The following is a 15,364-nucleotide window of genomic DNA, read 5'->3' as shown; positions in this document are numbered from 1 at the left end:
GACGTTTATTTTGAAAGGAGCGACCGGAAGCGGTGCGCGTCATTGCCTCCAGCTGGACGGCGGCGCGCTCACCGACGCCAACCCAAACAAGCGTCCCGTCGTCGGCCGTGAAAAGTCGCCGACGCGTCTGGACCGAACCGAGCCGGCGAGTCCCGACGGTTCGGAACCAGAACCCGCGGCGAAGGAGGGAAGTCGCGGCCTGAAGGCGCGTCGCGTCTTTACGGCTCCGAGCTGGCGACGTTGGAAAGTGCGCTAGCTTGACGTTAGCCGCGGCTACACGGGCTAGCTCCCGGTGAGCCCCGGACGGGGGGCGGGGGCGCCCAGAAAAACTTTCCGGGGGGGCCCTCACCGACCGACCGGGAGCTCCAACTGCACTCGCCGGTGTCCTTTAGGTCGGTTTAAGAGCCACGTCGGTGTTACTGTTGTTATTGTTGTTGTGTCGCTAACCCGTCAGTCCCAGCAATGCCGCGGTGCTAATGCTAACGCTAACACCAACACCAACTGGGTGCCCTTTGATTGACAGTTGAAGGACTGACCCCCCCCCTCACACACACACACACACACACACCTGCACGGTTCCTCTTGTTGGACGTCCATAGACGTCAGGAACGTCAACCTCGGTCTTCTGACTTTGAATCCACGTCCTAACTTCTCATCAACCCAGGGGGCGTGGCATTGTAAACTCCGTGTGTGTGTGTGTGTGTCTACAGACGGAGCAGCCATGTGCAGCTGTGTGCGTGGGTCCAGGGCTCTGTCCCCGGTGCTGCTGCCCAGGCTCCAGGTGGGCCGTGGCCTGTGGACGTCCCCCTCCAGCGCGGCGGCGGCGGCGGCGGGTGCAGACGGCCCGCCGGCGGCCCCGCCCGGCCAGGCCCAGGTTGTGATCTGCGGCGGCGGCGTGGTGGGCACCTCGGTGGCCTACCACCTGGCCAAGCTGGGCTGGACCGACGTGGTTCTGCTGGAGCAGGGCAGGTGAGACACACCGGAACCTCTGCAGGTCTTTGAGGAACCTCCTCACACACAGGAGAGCTGGACCACGACAAGGAGGAAACACAAGCGTTCATCTGGAGCAGGAAGGAAGGTCAGCCGGAGGCTCAGAGGAGCGGAGGGACAGAAAGGAGAGGCGACCGGAGGAGAAGATGGAGGGAGGAGAAAGGGCTGTATCTGGAGGCCTTCAGGAAGGCCTTGCTGCCACGTGCTAGCTCCTCTGTTCCTCTCCTGCAGGCTCGGCGCCGGGACCACCAGGCTCTGCGCCGGCATCGTCAGCGTGGCCAAACCCATCTCCATCGAGTGCAGGATGGCAGACTACTCCAACCACCTGTACGGCAGGCTGGAGGAGGAGACCGGGGTCAAGACAGGTGAGCAGGACACACACACACACACACACACACACGCACACACACACACACACACACACACACACACTGGGGGGTTAAAGAGACCCTTTATGGAGCATTGGTGTCCAGTGTGTGTGTGTGTGTGTGTGTGTGTAACTGTGACCTGCCTCACACAGCCTCATGATTTCAGCACTGAGGATTAAGTTGTCCTCAGTGTTTGTGTGTGTGTGTGTGTGTGATGTACGTTGTTCTAAGGCTATTTGTGTGTGTCCAGGTTACATCCAGACAGGCTCCCTGTGTCTGGCCCAGAACCAGGACCGGTTCATCTCCTTGAAGCGCCTGGCGTCTAGACTCAAGTAAGACCTCAGGGTGTGGGTTTTGTGATCGCACACACACACACACACACACACACACACACACACACACACACACACACACACATACACACACACACACACACACACTCCAGGACAGAACAGCGTGTTCCTGCTGGACGCTGTCCACAGACGGGACCACGTCTCCCCTCAGGAGGAGATGGGAGCAGGACACGTCTCGGGGGTCTGACCTTCAGACCTCCAGGCTGAGGATTGGACTCCGCCTCCCCGTCCACTCTGCCGTGCACGTCTTCAAATGGTTCTCGTGGCTCTGGAAGGTCTCTGACTCTTGGTGGTGGTCCTGTGTCTCCTCAGGGTGATGGGCATCAGCTGCAACGTCATCAAACCAAAGGAGGTGGCCAAACTCCACCCTCTCGTCAACATCCACGACCTGGTGGGGGCGCTCCACCTCCCCGCCGACGCCGTGGTTTCCCCCCCCGACGTCAACCACGCCCTGGCCGTGGCCGCCGCCGGGCAAGGCACGTCTGGACGGTCTCCCGGGGATCGGCCGCCGAGGCGGATGACCGTGGAAGCTTAACCTCTGTCTCTCATGTTGGCGTCCAGGGGTGAAGATCCTGGACCGGACCAGCGTCCAGCAGGTGCTGGTGGAGAAGGGTCAGGTGACGGCGGTGCAGACGGACCGCGGCGTCATCGAGTGCGAATATTTCGTCAACTGTGCCGGACAGGTAATCCCTCCGGCGGGATTCCTCACACTACTGATGATACAGCAGAGGATCCTGGCTTGTGGGCCACCCTCTGGACCTGCACTGTGGTCTCTCTGAGAAGCTCCTTCTCAGGTGACACCAGCTCCACTGTCCAGAAGTGCATGAGTGAAGTGACCTGACATTCTGTGAGGCCTCCTGAGGCCACCAGAGACCTTCTAGCCTCCACAGTGGTTTTGGTTTGAGCTTGAAGTTGCGAAGCGTCCTCACCCATGGTTTCTGTGTGTGTGTGTGTCTGCAGTGGGCCTACGAGCTGGGCCAGGCCAGCGAGACCAAAGTGTCGGTTCCCCTCCACGGCTGCGAGCACTTCTACCTCCTCACCAAGCCTCTCCAGCAGCCCCTGCCGCCCAGCACGCCAGGTCCGGGCCGGCCGCCTCGCTCCTTCGGTCCCTGGGAGGACGGGTCCGGGGTTTTGAGTCTCCTACTGACGGGGTCCGGGTTCTTGCTCCGACAGTTGTGATCGACATGGACGGCAGGATCTACGCGCGGCAGTGGCAGGGAGGCCTGCTGTCCGGAGGCTTCGAGAAGAACCCCAAACCCATCTTCACCGAGGGCCGCAACCAGCTGGAGATCCAGAACATGCAGGAGGACTGGGATCACTTTGGTAAGGAGCTGATTCCTGAGGACTCTGGTCCTCCGGGCACTTTGCGTCCTTCAAAATGCGTGAAGAACCTCTCTAGGACCTAGCGGAGGCTTTCCCACGTCCCCTGTCCTGTGAGACCTTTCTTTCTGGGCCGCTGCCTTCTTCTTTCCCTCCTCCTGAGATGAAGAATCGCAAGCAATCGGCGAGTCGATGCATCTTCAGTCAGATGTCCGGAGAAGTTTTTATGTTCTGGCTGATCTCCTGGAGACCTGCTTTCAGTCCTTCTATTATCTGGAAAGTACTGTGAACCGTCCAAAGTTCGCAGCGCTCCTCCACCTCCTTCAGCTCTCGTCAAGATGGCGGTGAAGCGTCAGGAGAACCTGAGCTGCGGCGGCGGATTAATGTGTGACGGCCGCTCCGCCGTGAGGTTATTCTTTAACACCGGAATGTTGTTTTGAACAAAAACCAAGGTCACCTTGATCGGAAGGTGAAACGTTCAGCTTCGACCCGAAAGTGTTCGCGTTTTCTCGGAACAGCTGAGATGAAGCGCGTCTTCACGCATTCCCGTGGCCAAGCGCCTGCGGGGGTCTGCTGGTTGTGAGCGTCACGTCACCGGAAGGTAGACCTCTGCGCCGGCCGGCTCGCCTTCACCCGGTTAAACCTGTCCCTGTTTGTGGGGCAACAGAGACAAACCAGAAGGAGCTGCAGGACGGCGGACCTGAGGAGCCGCCGCGTGGCGGACATGTTTGAATACGGCACCTGTTCATGTGTCAGCACCTGCCTGGCCAGGTCTAAATGACACCGCTGTGTACGGAAGCCGCAAAAGAAACAGCTGAGAAGAAGACCCAGAGCCCGGAGGGAGGCGTGGGAAACCATCCGGCGGTCCGACACCTGTGTTCGACTCCGACCGCAAAACAAACGCCTCTGGAGTGTCTGGCGGGTCCAAGGCAGCTGAACACCGACCAGAGCCGCCCGCAAACCCGTCCTTGAACGTGATCCCGGGATATTTGTGCACCTCCGTCCCCGCTGAACTTTGGGTTACATCCGCCGCATCTCACGCGCTGACCCAGATACGGCTCGGTCCAGTTCTAACTTTGGAAGGAAGGTCATGTGACCTGTTAAATAGTGACGCGCCGTCCTACGGTCGACCTATTTTGGTTGTGACCCGGGTGGCTAGATTAACGGGATGGTGTGAGAAGGACCGTCAGCCGGTCCACATGCCCCGGGATTTGTTTTCACCCGGCCGCTCCGTCAGGAATGGTGGTATCTCAGGCGGGAAAGGGGAACTATCTCTAGGTGACTCCCCGCTTCGGCCTTGGCGGCGTCCAGCAGATGGGGCCCGTTGGACCCGAACCGGAGGCGCGAACGAGAAAAAGAGACGACCCCTCGCTAGAGGGAGCTGGATCCTGTGTTTTGAAACTAGAAGATGCAGCTGTGAGGGACGTTCCTCCACGTTCCAGTATTCCATTCATGAATCAGATGTTGAGAGGAACGCATACCTTCTGCCTCCAGAGCCGATGCTCAGCGCCCTGCTGAGGAGAATGCCCGCCCTGGAGTCGGCCGAGATCCACCAGCTGGTCAACTGTCCGGAGTCCTTCACCCCAGACATGCGGTGCCTGATGGGGGAGACGCCCGGGGTGTCGGGCTACTACGTGCTGGCGGGGATGAACTCCTCCGGACTGGCCTTCGCCGGAGGAGCCGGCAAGTAAGTGTGGCTGTGAACTGGCGGGCGAACCGACCGGCTCACCGTTGGTGCTCGATGCTCGCCGCCGTCGCCGATGACGACGCCGGACGCTTTAAATGGCCGTCCCTTCGTGTGGCCCGTTCCGCTGTGCAGGTACCTGGCGGAGTGGATGACCTACGGCTACCCGACCGCCAACGTCTGGCCGCTCGACATCAAGCGCTTCGGCAACCTGCAGAGCAGCCGGACCTTCCTGCGCCACCGGGTCATGGAGGTCATGCGTGAGTGTCGGACGCCTCCTTTCCTGTCGCGGTCCGTGGCGTCGACCGGGTCAATCCAAGGGGTCACCGGAGGCGACGCCCTGGATCACTAACCAGATGAGCTCGCCGGAGAACCCTGGTCCAGATGGAACCGCTCCGCCTTTTTCATCCGTGCGGCTCGATTCGTTTGAACCGCGTTCGTCTGGTGTAAGAAAACCCTGCTGTCGTGACTCCCATTCAGTTCTGTGGAAGTGACACAGTAGCAGCTTCTGATCCAGGAAGTGCGCGGAACCGACCATGAATCACCTCTGATAACCTGTGGACCTCAGGCTGAGAAGGCTCCGAGAAGGAATCGCGGTTTTTCCCAAATAGTTGTCGACCAATTATGGGAGCGTTTGTGTCCCGGCCGGTCGAGCGGGCGTCCTTCCACCGGAAGGTCGGCGGTTCGATTCCCGACTCCTCGTCTGCGTGCCGAAGTGTCCTCGGTCTTCTTCGCGCCTCGCGTAGCAGCTGTGCACCACCGGCGTGTGAAGCATGAAGGCCGAGCCAGGGGAGGGTTCCAACAAGACCACATTTCCAGGGCTGTTTTCTTCTCATTTCCCAGTGACTGGAATCCCATGGTTCTGGTCAGCAGTGGCGTGGGGGGGTGGGGGGTCCCCATTCTGCTGCAGATGGGGGTTCATGGACGTCCTGTCCTCGGCGGTGGATCAGTGGGAAGTGTCGGGGCGCAGGTTGTCACCCTTCCGTGTTGGTCAAATTCTCCGGGGTCTCGGTCCTCCCGGGTCTCGGTCCTCCGGGGTCTCGGTCCTCCCGGGTCTCGGTCCTCCCGGGTCAGGTCCGCCTCCGACTGCAGGCTCGCCTTTCGGCGACAGGGAAGTGACAAACGAGTTGTTCTGGGCCGGAGGGTCGGGCAGGGCGGAGCCGGTGGACCTTCAAGGATTCACACTGTTCTGTCTGACCGCGTGTGTCCAGCCTTGCTGTATGAGCTGAAGGTCCCGCGCTGGGACTTCCAGACGGGCCGGCAGCTGCGGACCAGCCCCCTGTACGACCGGCTGGACACCCAGGGAGCTCGCTGGATGGAGAAGCACGGATTCGAAAGGCCCAAGTATTTCGTCCCTCCCGGGAAAGGTACAGAAGAAGAACGGAGTTTTCGGATGTTGAAGGTTTCCTCTCGGAGGCGGCCGAACCTAACGGCGCCCTCCCTGTCCGCCCCCCAGACCTGTTGTCTCTGGACCAGAGCAAGACCTTCTACAAGCCGGACTGGTTCGACATCGTGGGCTCGGAGGTCAAGTGCTGCAAGGAGGCCGTCTGCGTCATCGACATGTCCTCCTTCACCAAGTTCGAGCTGACCGTACGTCCTCGGCCGCCCGCCCTTCCGCTTTCTAGACCCGTTAGCCTGAGAGCGCCGTGGTTTACTCCCGGTCCCGTCCCGTCCCAGTCCTCAGGAGACCAGGCCCTGGAGCTGCTGCAGCATCTGTGCGCCAACGACCTGGACGTTCCCGTGGGTCACATCGTCCACACCGGCATGCTGAACGAGAGGGGGGGCTACGAGAACGACTGCAGCGTGGTCCGCCTCAGCAAGAACAGGTAGGAACCCCCGTCCGACCCGCACGTCCTCGTACGGGGACGACGGGCTCGCTCCTCTCCTTGACCTTCGCTCCCCCCGTGTGCTCCTCGTCCAGCTTCTTCATCGTGTCTCCGACGGACCAGCAGGTCCACTGTTGGTCCTGGATCAAGAAGCACATGCCCAATGACCCGCACCTCCACCTGGAGGACGTCAGCTGGAAGTACACAGGTACGGAGGGACGGTGCCCTCTAGTGGCCGGGCCGGGCCGCATCAAAGGGGACGTCCGGCCGTCTTTGAAGTTGACATCAAAGCGTCCGGGCCTCGCTCACACGGCGGCCGCTCTCCTCCACAGCTCTGAATCTGATTGGTCCTCGCGCCATGGACGTCCTGGCCGAGCTGTCCTACGTTTCCATGACGCCCGACCACTTCCCCTCCATGTTCTGCAAGGTGAGAGGCCGGCGGGACCCGGAGACCCGGGACCCGCCGCCCGGAGGCCCCGCCTCCCGCGGATGTTTGAGGTCACTTCCTGTTGATTGGCTGTCATTTCCTGTTTGCCTTTGAGGTTCACCTCGCTCAAATTCAACCCTCGTTTCCCCCCCTAAACGAAGACCCGCGGCGCAGACAGGTAACCTGCCTCCTCGGGCTCTCCTGGCAGGACCGCTCCTCCCAGCACGCTCAATTGCAGCAACATCTCGCCTCAATTCTATTTAATTCCATCCGGTTCGCCAGCTAATTCCAGGCTGATCTGCGGCTCATTCCTTCTCCTCCAGAAGGAAACTAACGTTCAGGTCTTTACAAACCAGACAACAATTCACAGGTTTCATTTCAGCTCAATCATCTAATCCACCAATCAGAGTCAAGGTTCCACAGCCAGCTGCTGCCTCTCACTGTGTGTGTGTGGGTGCGTGTGTATGTGTGTGTGTGTGTGTGTTGACAGGAGATGAGCGTGGGCTATGCTAACGGGATCCGGGTGATGAGCATGACTCACACTGGAGAGCCAGGCTTCATGCTCTACATCCCCATAGAGGTGCGTGGACACACACACACACACACACACACACACCTATACACACACACACACAGAGTTGGTGGTTGTAATCCGGTGTGTGTGTCCCAGTACGCCCTGCACGTCTACAACGAGGTGATGTCGGTGGGCCAGAAGTACGGCGTCCGTAACGCCGGCTACTACGCCCTGCGGAGCCTGCGCATCGAGAAGTTCTTCGCCTTCTGGGGTCAAGACCTGGACGCCTTCACCACGCCGCTGGAGTGCGGACGCGAGTTCAGGGTGAAGTTCGACAAGGTCCGTACCGCCCCCGTCAATGTCGGGTCTCCTCAGCGTTCTCCACAGAAGGACGCCAACACGGCTGCTTCTGTGAGAAGGTGTCCTCTCTGAGGGGCTCCTCTTCTGAGGGGCTCCTCTTCTGAGGGGCTCCTCTTCTGAGGGGCTCCTCTTCTGAGGGGCTCCTCCTGGTGTTCCAGTCTTTTCTGTGCTATCAGACATGTTGTGAACCTTCTCTCCTCCTGATCTCCCTCTGGCTCTCTTGCATTAGAAGGGAAGTCCACCCTCTATGTTCTGAGCTTCTCAGGTTTTACCTGCGGATAAGGTTTTCTGTTGCCATGCCGACGGCCTTCCGCCGCCGCCGTGCCCGATCCTGACCCCCCTTCTCCTCGCTCCTCCAGGACAAGGACTTCCTGGGCCGGCGCGCTCTGCTGCAGCAGCGGCAGGACGGCGTGTGGCGCCGCTTCGTGATGCTGGTGCTGGAGGACCACGACACGGAGCTGGACCTGTGGCCCTGGTGGGGCGAGCCCATCTACCGCAACGGCCACCTGGCGGGCGCCACCACCAGCAGCGCCTACAGCTACACCCTGGAGCGCCACGTGTGCCTGGGCTTCGTGTCGCCGCCCCCGGGCCCCGAGGGGCTCCCCACCCCCATCACCCCCGACTTCATCACCAGGGGGGACTACGAGGTGGACATCGCCGGCCAGCGTTACCCCGCCAAGGCCAAGCTCTACCCCTTCAGCTCCCTCTTCGCCCAGCAGAGGCGCCGCAAGGAGGACCTGGAGCTCAGCAACCTGCAGGGGAAGTGAGGGGGGGGGGGCTCCCCCAGAACCCCCACCACCCCCTCTTTAAGTGCAATATTCACACGCTCCGATGCTTGAACCCGACCGCCTCCCCCGGCTCCGCCCAAGTGCCTTCGTCGAGGCGGTGGCGCCGGCTCTTGTCCCGCTCGCCCTTCGGCGCCTCCTGTGGGGGCGGGCGGCGGCCGGGGGGAGCGAGCGGGGGGGCCGGGCCGTCGTCTCTACTGCTGTTAACCAAACACACCCGAAGGTTAAAGAAACATTCAAGAAACATCCTGCCCCCCCCCCCTCCCCTCCACACCCCCCAGGAAGCCCCGCTCGCCTCCAAGCCCCGCCTCCTAGCCCCGCCCCCAAGCCCCGCCCCCGGCCTCGCCTCAGTGACTCCTGCAGTAGCTGGAGTCCAAAATATGGATGTTTGGGATCTGAGGGTCGTCTTCTAAAGCCGCCCACCCTGACGGGGCTCCTGCGTCACACACGCCCATCCACCGCTCACACACCTGGAGTTGAGCCTTGAACGGAGCGAGGAGCTCTTTCAGGAGCTCTTTCAGGAGCTCTTTCAGGAGCTCTCTGAGGGCTGGCGAGGAGCGGCGCCGCCGAACCTCCCCTCGCAGAAATAGTCACCGAGCGGACAGTCGGCGCCGCCGCGCTGGATCCAAACAGGAAGGGCTCCTCTGAACGTCCCGGAAATGAAGTAGAAACGTACGCGAGGAGCTTCAAACCTCAATCCTTTGAGGCGTCCCCGTCCTTCTCGCCCTCCGCAGCCGTTCTGTCGTTACCGGAAAGGCAACCGCAGCCGCCGGGCCGAGCGAGCGCAGGAAGTAGAGGCGTCACATGACGCGCTCTGGATACCGACCTTTGACTTGCAGAGCAGAGGAGCTCTCAGGAGCAGGGGGGTGTCTGTGCCCGTGTGTGTGTGTGTGTGTGTGTGTGTGTGTGTGCGTGTGTGCGTGCATGTGTGCGTCGGGGTGTTCTGTACACAACCATCTTGATGAACTTGAAATTTTCCTGCATAAAAGCATTGTCCCCCAGCTCCAGACGTCCTGCTTCTTCTGATCTCACCAGAAACACACACACACACACACACACACACACACACACTCACCTGGAAACGCCTAAAAATGGTACATTGCAGTCATTTGGCAGACGCTTTTATCCAAAGTGACTCACAAAAAGACCTCCAGGACCCGCGAGAACATCTGCAGCTTTAAAGATGGACTCTGTGGGTTCAACACCGCTTTGATCTGCAAACCTGAGACCCACCTGAAGGGTGAAGAGAACCTTGACGTGAACATTAATCACACATTGGGTTCAATGAAAACCGCCTGAGAAGTAGGGGATCCACATCCGGCCCAACCACCGATCTCCATGAGTCCTCCTGAGGGCCACCGGCCCCTGGTGACACTCACTTCTAGCTTCTAGTCCCTGAGGACGCTCTTGAGACCTGCTAGCGGTGGCGATCCCTGGGAACCAAGGCCTCTAAGTCCAAGGCCAGGGTCCAGATCTGGCGCACAGTGGATTAGGGCTAATAGGTCTTATACAGAGAACACACACACACACACACACACTTCCAGTAGGACTCTGTCTATTGGCTATAGTGAGTCCCTTTTAATTCAGGAAGTGACCCACAGAACCACCCAGGCATTGAGCAGGACGGGGCTTCACACAAACCCAGTGGTGCAACAGATAAAAGATGGAATGTGGAATGACACGGATCTCCAAGGCCGCTGTGAGAAGGTACCGATCTCCAAGGCCAGTGCTGGACCTTGAGAGAATCAATAGCAGAGTGTCTCAGAGAAAAGTGGAAAATAGAAAGGTCGCAGAACATTCTCTAATGGCCCCTTCCTGTTCTAAGGCCACTTCCTGTGCGTCGGTGTCCATCATCAGGTGTAACAGAACCAGGACGGTTTTGAGGCCCGAGACAAAGACGAGGTCCAGATGGTCGAACAACTCAAAGCTTTATTTGTCTCCAGGAGAAGCCGGGGAGGAGGAGGAGGAGGAGGAGGAGGAGGTTCACGTCCTCCTGGCTTTGCGTGGGCGGCAGCCATTGTGCGGTACGGGTGTGTTGTCGGTGATGGAGACGACCTCCAGGCCCCCCATGGTCAGGCCTTTGATGGCCGGCTGCCGGAGAGAAAACACCCGGTCAGCGAGGGACGGGGAGCGTCCGCCTACGGCGCCCCCTGCAGGCCGACCCCGGTCACTGCAGCAGAGCGACGGCGCGGCGGGAGAAATCTCACAAGGTGTAAATTTAACGGAAAATCCGTTTCAATGTTGAGTTTCATTTTTCAAATGTAGTTTTTCTACCAGTTTGAAATGAATTTGAAATGTTCAGCGAGTGACAAAACTAGATGCAAGTTTTGGGGTGTATTTTGTAGCAGAATCCTCACCAGGCGTCCGGGGCCGAGGCCTCGGACCACCACGCGGACGAAGGTCACCCCCTTGGCCGTGGCTTTCTGCTCCCGCGGGACACATGCGGCACAGGACAAGGGTTCATCACGACCACGTTTGTTCCACGTCCGACACACGGGGCGAAAGGCGGAGCGGGCGGAGACTCACCGCCGCCGCAGAAATGCCGGCGGTCTGAGCGGCGACCGGCGTCGACTTCTTGATGTTCTTGAATCCCTCGGTCCCGCAGGACGTCCTGACCATGGACTGGCCTTCGCTGTCCGTCAGCTGGATGTGCGTGCTGGGGACGAGGGGCCGAGGGGCCGTTAGCGGGACGCCGACCAACCGGGAAGGAAACCTCCGGCGTTACTCACTTGTTGTACGTCGCTTTAATGTGAGCGATGGGTAACTCCTCAAACTTCTTCCCCGCCCAGCGGAGGGCGCTGTCCTCTCCTGGCAGGGGCGGGAAGAGGCTGGGGGGGGCAACGTGTCACCGGGTCATCGTGGGACGGGAGGGTATTCACTTCATCTCAAGCTACGTTCATCCTTTTTCACTATATTGCCTGATTGTTAGGGTCTACACACTCTTTCACATCTCTGCGCCGTCATCTGGATTTCTTGGAATTTCTTGCCGATGTATTTTTATTGATTTACAGGCAATTATGAAGTGAGGTCTGTTCTTGCTGACTTTTACCCACAACCTAACTGATTTTCTATTAATGTGTGCAGATTCACTTCATTTCTAGCTTTTTGTTATTGTTATTGTCACCGTCGTTCTTTCTACTAACGGTTGCATTCTGGGCTTGCTGTGTTGGAGAAGCAGCTGCAGCTGAAGGTCATCAGCTCTGCAGGTGATCTCCTCTGCAGGTGATCAGCTCTGCAGGTGATCTCCTCTGCAGGTGATCTCCTCTGCAGGCGATCTTCTCCCCGCTGCACTTGCTGTCAGTGGAGACTCACCTGAAGCCCCTGCTGGATCTACCGGCGTCTTCACCAGCCACCGCCGCCGGCTCCTGGAGTCTGACGGCGCTGCTGCAGAAGGTCCGCCCGCAGAACCCGCTGCCTCTGCATCACATCAGCCGGAGAACAGAGTGAGTCCCGCACCTCCAGCGCCCCGCACGCCGCGCCCCGCACCGGAGCCTCCGCACGCCGCAACACCACAACACACAACCGAGCGGCTAGCATAGCCGGTTAGCCGCGAAGCCCCTGAAATACTTACGGAGCGCTAGGCGTCGCGTCGAGGGAGGCGGCGAAGTGCCTGCAAACACTCCTCACTAGAGGACATTTCAGTTTGAACATCTTGACGCGGTTTTATCTTAAATAACAAGGAAACATCTTAGCGAGGAAACAACAGGCGTGACATTGACGGCTCGACTGCCCCGGCCTGGACCACAACACTTGTGAGGAAGGGGTGCATCCATGGAATACTATTAGCATGAATCCGACTGTGACTGAAAATAAAGCGCTCAATAGATATTAATGTCAATTATAATCACTATATTCTCACATATGCATATATGGTACTTGATTTGGATTTATTTTGTACGGAAGAAGTCCCTATAAATGGTGTTGTCCCCCCCACTGTTGTGAGAATGGAGCGATCCGCTTCCCGCGATGCATCCTGGGTATTCAGGGTCCCGCGTCGCAGCTCGGAAATCTAAAACTCCGACCCTTAGAGGCGATTGAAGCCCGCAAAGTCATCGTTTAATTACCGGTGTTATCCGGGGGTTGACAGGGCGATAAAATAAACCCGGAATTAGTTGATCGAATGTTTTTATGATTCGCGGTGAGATGAAACAAAGTAAAAATCCCAATCTGCCCGGTTTGGACGTAAACCGCGGGCGTCCGTGTCGATTGTATTTTTTCTGTCCGTCCGTAAACGCAGCACGAGGAAGAAGATGGCGGCTCCCTGCTGCAGGCTGATCCCGCGGCTGCTCAGCGTCCCGCCGGGGCTCCGCCGGCTCTCCGGAGGCCCGGTGTGCCGTCCGGGCGTCCGGCCCGAAGCGACGGCGCGGCGGGCCGGCTCTTCGTGGTCCCTGGCGGCGGCCGTGTGCGTCCAGAGGCCGCCGGTGATCTCCGCCGACCGAAGCCCCACCGAGCAGCGCTTCGCCCGGATGCTGCAGCAGGTCGGTGTCCCCTGGATCATTCGGGAGCTTTTCAGGAGTTTTGTGTTTCTAAAGTCACTTTTCTAACGTGCTGTCGATCTTAAAAGCCTTTTGGGTTCCTACTTTTTAATCATTCATTCACTCTTCATTAAACACCTTTTACATCATCCTATGATCATCTGACACTATAATTTCTCCTCATAACGTTCACTTATTTTCCTTTTGCTTTCTAAATGTCCTTTTCGTTTGGTGATTTTTCACGTTACTTTGAGAGGACAGAGTTGGGTGCAGGCTTGATTCCCTCAGGGTGTGATGTCCACGAGCTCCCCGTGTTTGGGTGGGCCTCGTCCCACGGTCCAAACACATGCAGGAGGTCCAGACGTGTGGACGAGCCGTGGGCGGTGGGATGCGGTGGGAGAGCCCGCAGGCTCCTCACGGCTTCTGTGGCCTTCCAGCTGGAGCTGGAGAAGAGCCTGCTGTCGGATCACGAGCTGCGGCTGCTGGAGGACGCCGAGCGTCTGCGGCGCCGCCAGGCGGACGACTACGACTCGGACGAGGAGGACGAGCGTCGGGACCAGGACATCGTGCTGACCCAGGACCTGGAGGACTCCTGGGACCAGAGGCTGCGCGCCTTCCAGCCCGAGCCCAGGGTCAAAGGTCAGGGTCGACCAGATCGCCCGGCGCCGTTTCTACTATTATTTATCAATTTTACCCGAAAGTGATTATTCAAGACGTTTTTAATCAAGTTCAAATTGGAATCCGAGGATTGACGTCACTGGGACGAATGACTTTACATCCACACATTTACACGTCACTCCGCGCCGTGTCGCGCTCAGGTGACGTGGACGAGGACGTCGCGTCGGCTCGTCGCCACCTCTCCGCCTCCCTGGTGCTGCTGACCCGGCGGCAGGTCGGCGCCGACCAGCTGTGGCTGCTGCCGCAGACGGCGTGGCGCGAAGGAGAGACCCTGCGACAGACGGCCGAGAGAGCCCTCGCAGCGCTGCCAGGTTCCTGCGCCGCCGCCGCCGCCCCTTATTACTCCTTAATAACATCATTTGAGCATTATTACACCTTAAGCCCACCCTTTATTCCACTTAAATAACATCACCCCACCTTTAATAACAGTCAGATCCATGGCTGAGAGTTGATGGTTAGTCAGGAGTGACCAGTAGTCCAAATATTCTGAAGCTCCTTCATTGTTACACATGGCGGCGTCTGTTTCCGGTCATCCGAGATCTTCCCGTGAATATTTATTTGGCCTGAAGTTTTTAAAGTGATCCGCGCATAAAATCAGCAGAATAAGAAATAAAGTGTAAAAAAAAAAAACAACTTCAAACTGGAAAAAAATGTGCTGAAAAAACAGCAAAAGAATGAAAGTTTAGCAGAAAAAGTGCTCGAGTTTCCTTCAAATGTCCTTAAACCCCCTGAAATAAGAGCCTGTCGCTGAGGAGGCCCCGGAGCCCGACCCGGCCCGGGTGTCCGTGAAGAAAGATGGAAGCTGATGGGACTCGGGTTCTGGTCTCTGACCCGGCTCTCCTTTGTCCCCCGTGCAGGAGAGCTGAAGGCCACCTTCCTGGGCAACGCCCCCTGCGGCGTCTACAAGTCCAAGGCTCCGCGGGCGTCGGCGTCCCAGAGCTCCGTGGGCACCAAGCTGTTCTTCTTCAGAGCGGTGCTGACCGGCGCCGCCGCGCCCGACGCCTCCCTGGCGTGGCTGAAGACCAGCGAGCTGCGGCGCTACCTGAGCCCGGCCTACGGGGCCCGGGTGCAGCGCTTCATCAGCGGCCTGTGAACAACAAACCCTCCCGCAATAAAATACACTTCCTGCTCCTCCACTGCTTCTTGTCACGTTCTCGAAGGTCACGGTCCATCGATGAACGAGCTCTCCTACCTCGGAGCTACAGGTTGCTTCAGATCCAGACACTGCAGCCTCAGGACCACGGTCAGAGGAACTTGTGTGTGTGCGTGTGTGTGTGTGTGTGTGTCCTGAGACTGCTGCCTGTGGGTCTGCAGCAACAGTGGCTCCAAGAACCCGGTTCCATGGTTCCCCTCCGAGCTCCAGACGAAGGATGTTCTTGTGAAAGGTCTCCAACCTGCTTCCAGGCTCGGCGCTTCAACCCCAGAACCTCTGCTGCTCAGCGAGCGCCTCCCTCGCCTGGCCAGCAGGGGGCAGTGTGTGCACGCCCGGCGAGCAGAGGGGGGGCGCCGGAGGAGGAGGAAGAAGAGGAGGTGGAGGCTCAGCACGTGTGGTGGGCTGAGATGGAGACCCTTCCTGACCAGCCT

The 15,364-nt window shown here is 58.9% G+C and overlaps 3 protein-coding genes across 4 annotated transcripts; 2 read left to right on the top strand and 1 right to left on the bottom strand.

Moving 5' to 3' along the window:
• Positions 1-4: 4 nt before the first annotated feature.
• pdpr (pyruvate dehydrogenase phosphatase regulatory subunit) lies at positions 5-8,880 on the top strand. Of its 2 annotated transcripts, XM_086175135.1 has the most exons (19): positions 252-392; positions 711-969; positions 1,222-1,355; positions 1,609-1,690; positions 2,024-2,187; positions 2,273-2,394; positions 2,672-2,789; positions 2,885-3,034; positions 4,526-4,718; positions 4,851-4,975; positions 5,927-6,082; positions 6,172-6,305; positions 6,393-6,541; positions 6,637-6,749; positions 6,874-6,968; positions 7,084-7,146; positions 7,459-7,548; positions 7,639-7,821; positions 8,202-8,732. In XM_086175135.1, the coding sequence occupies exons 2-19, from the start codon at positions 722-724 to the stop codon at positions 8,607-8,609; spliced, it is 2,727 nt and encodes a 908-aa protein (XP_086031261.1). In that variant the 5' UTR covers positions 252-392; positions 711-721; the 3' UTR covers positions 8,610-8,732. The 2 variants fall into 2 exon arrangements, with proteins under 2 accessions (XP_086031262.1, XP_086031261.1); XM_086175136.1 differs by lacking the exon at positions 7,084-7,146 and having other exon boundaries at positions 5-392; positions 8,202-8,880.
• Positions 8,881-10,538: 1,658 nt separating this feature from the next.
• On the bottom strand, positions 10,539-12,385 carry mrps11 (mitochondrial ribosomal protein S11). The gene is made up of 6 exons (XM_086175021.1): positions 12,199-12,385; positions 11,940-12,044; positions 11,357-11,455; positions 11,154-11,283; positions 10,985-11,050; positions 10,539-10,718 (listed from the first exon to the last, which is right to left on the bottom strand). Exons 1-6 carry the CDS (start codon positions 12,276-12,278, stop codon positions 10,611-10,613), a joined length of 588 nt encoding a protein of 195 aa, XP_086031147.1. The 5' UTR covers positions 12,279-12,385; the 3' UTR covers positions 10,539-10,610.
• mrpl46 (mitochondrial ribosomal protein L46) lies at positions 11,384-14,909 on the top strand. The gene is made up of 6 exons (XM_086174572.1): positions 11,384-11,485; positions 11,898-12,070; positions 12,865-13,105; positions 13,540-13,741; positions 13,921-14,091; positions 14,638-14,909. The coding sequence occupies exons 1-6, from the start codon at positions 11,384-11,386 to the stop codon at positions 14,871-14,873; spliced, it is 1,125 nt and encodes a 374-aa protein (XP_086030698.1). The 3' UTR covers positions 14,874-14,909.
• The last annotated feature ends 455 nt before the right edge of the window (positions 14,910-15,364 follow it).

This window comes from Fistularia commersonii, chromosome 27, assembly GCF_037954325.1.
Source record: "Fistularia commersonii isolate RoL2024-O1a breed Wild chromosome 27, RoL_Fcom_v1.0, whole genome shotgun sequence".
NCBI classification, from domain to species: Eukaryota; Metazoa; Chordata; class Actinopteri; order Syngnathiformes; family Fistulariidae; genus Fistularia; species Fistularia commersonii.
The sequence above is the reverse complement of the archived record's forward strand: the minus strand, read 5'-3'. Positions and strand labels throughout refer to the sequence as shown.

Excerpts from the sequence above, each read along its gene's own strand:
- pdpr (XM_086175135.1), top strand. The coding sequence starts at position 722 with ATGTGCAGCTGTGTGCGTGGGTCCAGGGCTCTGTCCCCGGTGCTGCTG. Across the intron at positions 4,719-4,850 it reads TTCGCCGGAGGAGCCGGCAA|GTACCTGGCGGAGTGGATGA; the intron begins GTAAGTGTGGCT and ends TCCGCTGTGCAG. Across the intron at positions 7,549-7,638 it reads TGCTCTACATCCCCATAGAG|TACGCCCTGCACGTCTACAA; the intron begins GTGCGTGGACAC and ends TGTGTGTCCCAG.
- mrpl46 (XM_086174572.1), top strand. The coding sequence starts at position 11,384 with ATGGGTAACTCCTCAAACTTCTTCCCCGCCCAGCGGAGGGCGCTGTCC. Across the intron at positions 12,071-12,864 it reads CACATCAGCCGGAGAACAGA|CACGAGGAAGAAGATGGCGG; the intron begins GTGAGTCCCGCA and ends CCGTAAACGCAG. Across the intron at positions 14,092-14,637 it reads AGCCCTCGCAGCGCTGCCAG|GAGAGCTGAAGGCCACCTTC; the intron begins GTTCCTGCGCCG and ends TCCCCCGTGCAG.
- mrps11 (XM_086175021.1), bottom strand. The coding sequence starts at position 12,278 with ATGTTCAAACTGAAATGTCCTCTAGTGAGGAGTGTTTGCAGGCACTTC. Across the intron at positions 12,045-12,198 it reads GACGCGACGCCTAGCGCTCC|AGGCAGCGGGTTCTGCGGGC; the intron begins GTAAGTATTTCA and ends GATGTGATGCAG. Across the intron at positions 11,051-11,153 it reads CCGGCATTTCTGCGGCGGCG|AAAGCCACGGCCAAGGGGGT; the intron begins GTGAGTCTCCGC and ends CCGCGGGAGCAG.